This window comes from Aplysia californica, unplaced genomic scaffold (genome assembly GCF_000002075.1).
Source record: "Aplysia californica isolate F4 #8 unplaced genomic scaffold, AplCal3.0 scaffold00052, whole genome shotgun sequence".
NCBI classification, from domain to species: domain Eukaryota; kingdom Metazoa; phylum Mollusca; class Gastropoda; order Aplysiida; family Aplysiidae; genus Aplysia; species Aplysia californica.
In genome coordinates this window covers 60,696-62,150 of record NW_004797322.1, presented here as the reverse complement: position 1 = coordinate 62,150, position 1,455 = coordinate 60,696, and the positions used below count along the sequence as shown (strand labels likewise).

The window sequence follows — 1,455 nt, the reverse complement described above, 5'->3', positions numbered from 1 at the left end:
AGAGGAAGGGGGAGTGGAGGAGGAGGAGACCGACGATGAAGTAGAAGATGAAGAGGAAGAGGAAGACAGCATTGGGGAAGATGTTGTTGATGACAGGGATGGCGTCGGAGAGGTTGCAGCAGTGGTCGATGGTTGGTTTTGGTGCAGAACTGAGGACCAAAGATCAAATCTTTTGTTATTGTGTTCTTACTATTTCAACCATTTCAGTGGCGTTTCCCTGAAAATACAGAAAGAAAGATCACAATTCGATGTCTGAGGCAACAGTATCTCACTTGCACAGAACTCGTTGCCTCAGAATTATAAAGTTCTATAAGACATTTTTGGCCGTTTTTGGGTTACTAAGACTAAGACCATGGGGTCAGATACCAATTGTTCTATCTGTTCCATCAAAATCATAAGTTTGTTCGGATTCTTTATCAAGATATTCAAAGAATTGCATTCGAAAAAGCATAACATTGTGAAACTCAAAAAAATGTTTATGTCAAATTTTTCCAAATAGGTAGATATATATCTAGGCCTACTGAGCTGATAGAACTTTGTAAAGCTAGGTACAGAACACGTTCCAGTTACATTCTTTGCAATGTGATGTAAATAGAGTTGTGAAGTAAGTAAGCCTGGAATCTATTTCGTCTCCAGTCAATGATGAGTGAGGGGTACGTAAAGTTTTTACGTTTATGCTGTTATTGTTTTTTTCTTCTTTTTTCCCCTTTTCTTTGAAAAGGAGGGGGGGGGGTGTCCCACGATAGGCGAAATGGACAAGCAAATTTAATGCTTTTATACCCCAATCGACACGATTTAGATCGGTAAGGAGTAGGGCTTCGACCCTGCCGCTAAGGAGTAGCTACGGCTTCGACCCTGCCGGCCAGGGCCAACCAGCACTGCCTGGGACACAGCTGTGCAGAAAGGCAGGGATACTGGATAAAAATTCTCCTCACTCAGGAACCGAACTCGGGTCTTCTGTTTGCGATGACGTAGTTCTAGTCCGCTACCCTACAGGCGCTGATCGAAATGGACTGTGGGATGGATACTGGTACAGACATTAGGAATGGCAGCAGCAGCAGCAGCAACAACAACAACAACAACAAAACCACAACAACCCAAAAAGAAAAACAAACGAAGAAAAAAACAACAACAACCTACTCACCAAGATATGCCGTCATGTTGACCAGATTAAGCGGCTTGGTGTACCGTGGACTGTGATTACACCACTCCCCCCTTGCCAACATGGCGTCAGTCGTCTGGCAGCAGTAGTGGCACTGCCCAATCTTGTCTGCACTCCAAGTGAACGGGTCCTTGCTGACGTCATCGGACATGCAGTCGGAGCGTTTGGAGGTTTTGTCCCACCACAAGTCTGTGCATTCCTGGATGCTCCCGCATCTAATAATAATAATAATAATAGATAGCATTTGTATAGCGCATATCCCCGCTCAGCAGCAGGCTCTATGCGCTTTACAC

The 1,455-nt window shown here is 44.5% G+C and overlaps 1 protein-coding gene across 1 annotated transcript in view; it reads right to left on the bottom strand.

Annotated features, from left to right (window-relative positions):
• The window catches only part of LOC106011083 (integumentary mucin C.1), a gene marked incomplete in the record, with an annotated part of 21,220 nt that overhangs the window by 7,730 nt on the left and 12,035 nt on the right, over window positions 1–1,455 (bottom strand). Inside the window, 2 exon segments of the mRNA XM_013079447.2 lie at window positions 1–149; window positions 1,145–1,377. Coding sequence (XP_012934901.2) covers window positions 1–149; window positions 1,145–1,377 — 382 coding nt within the window.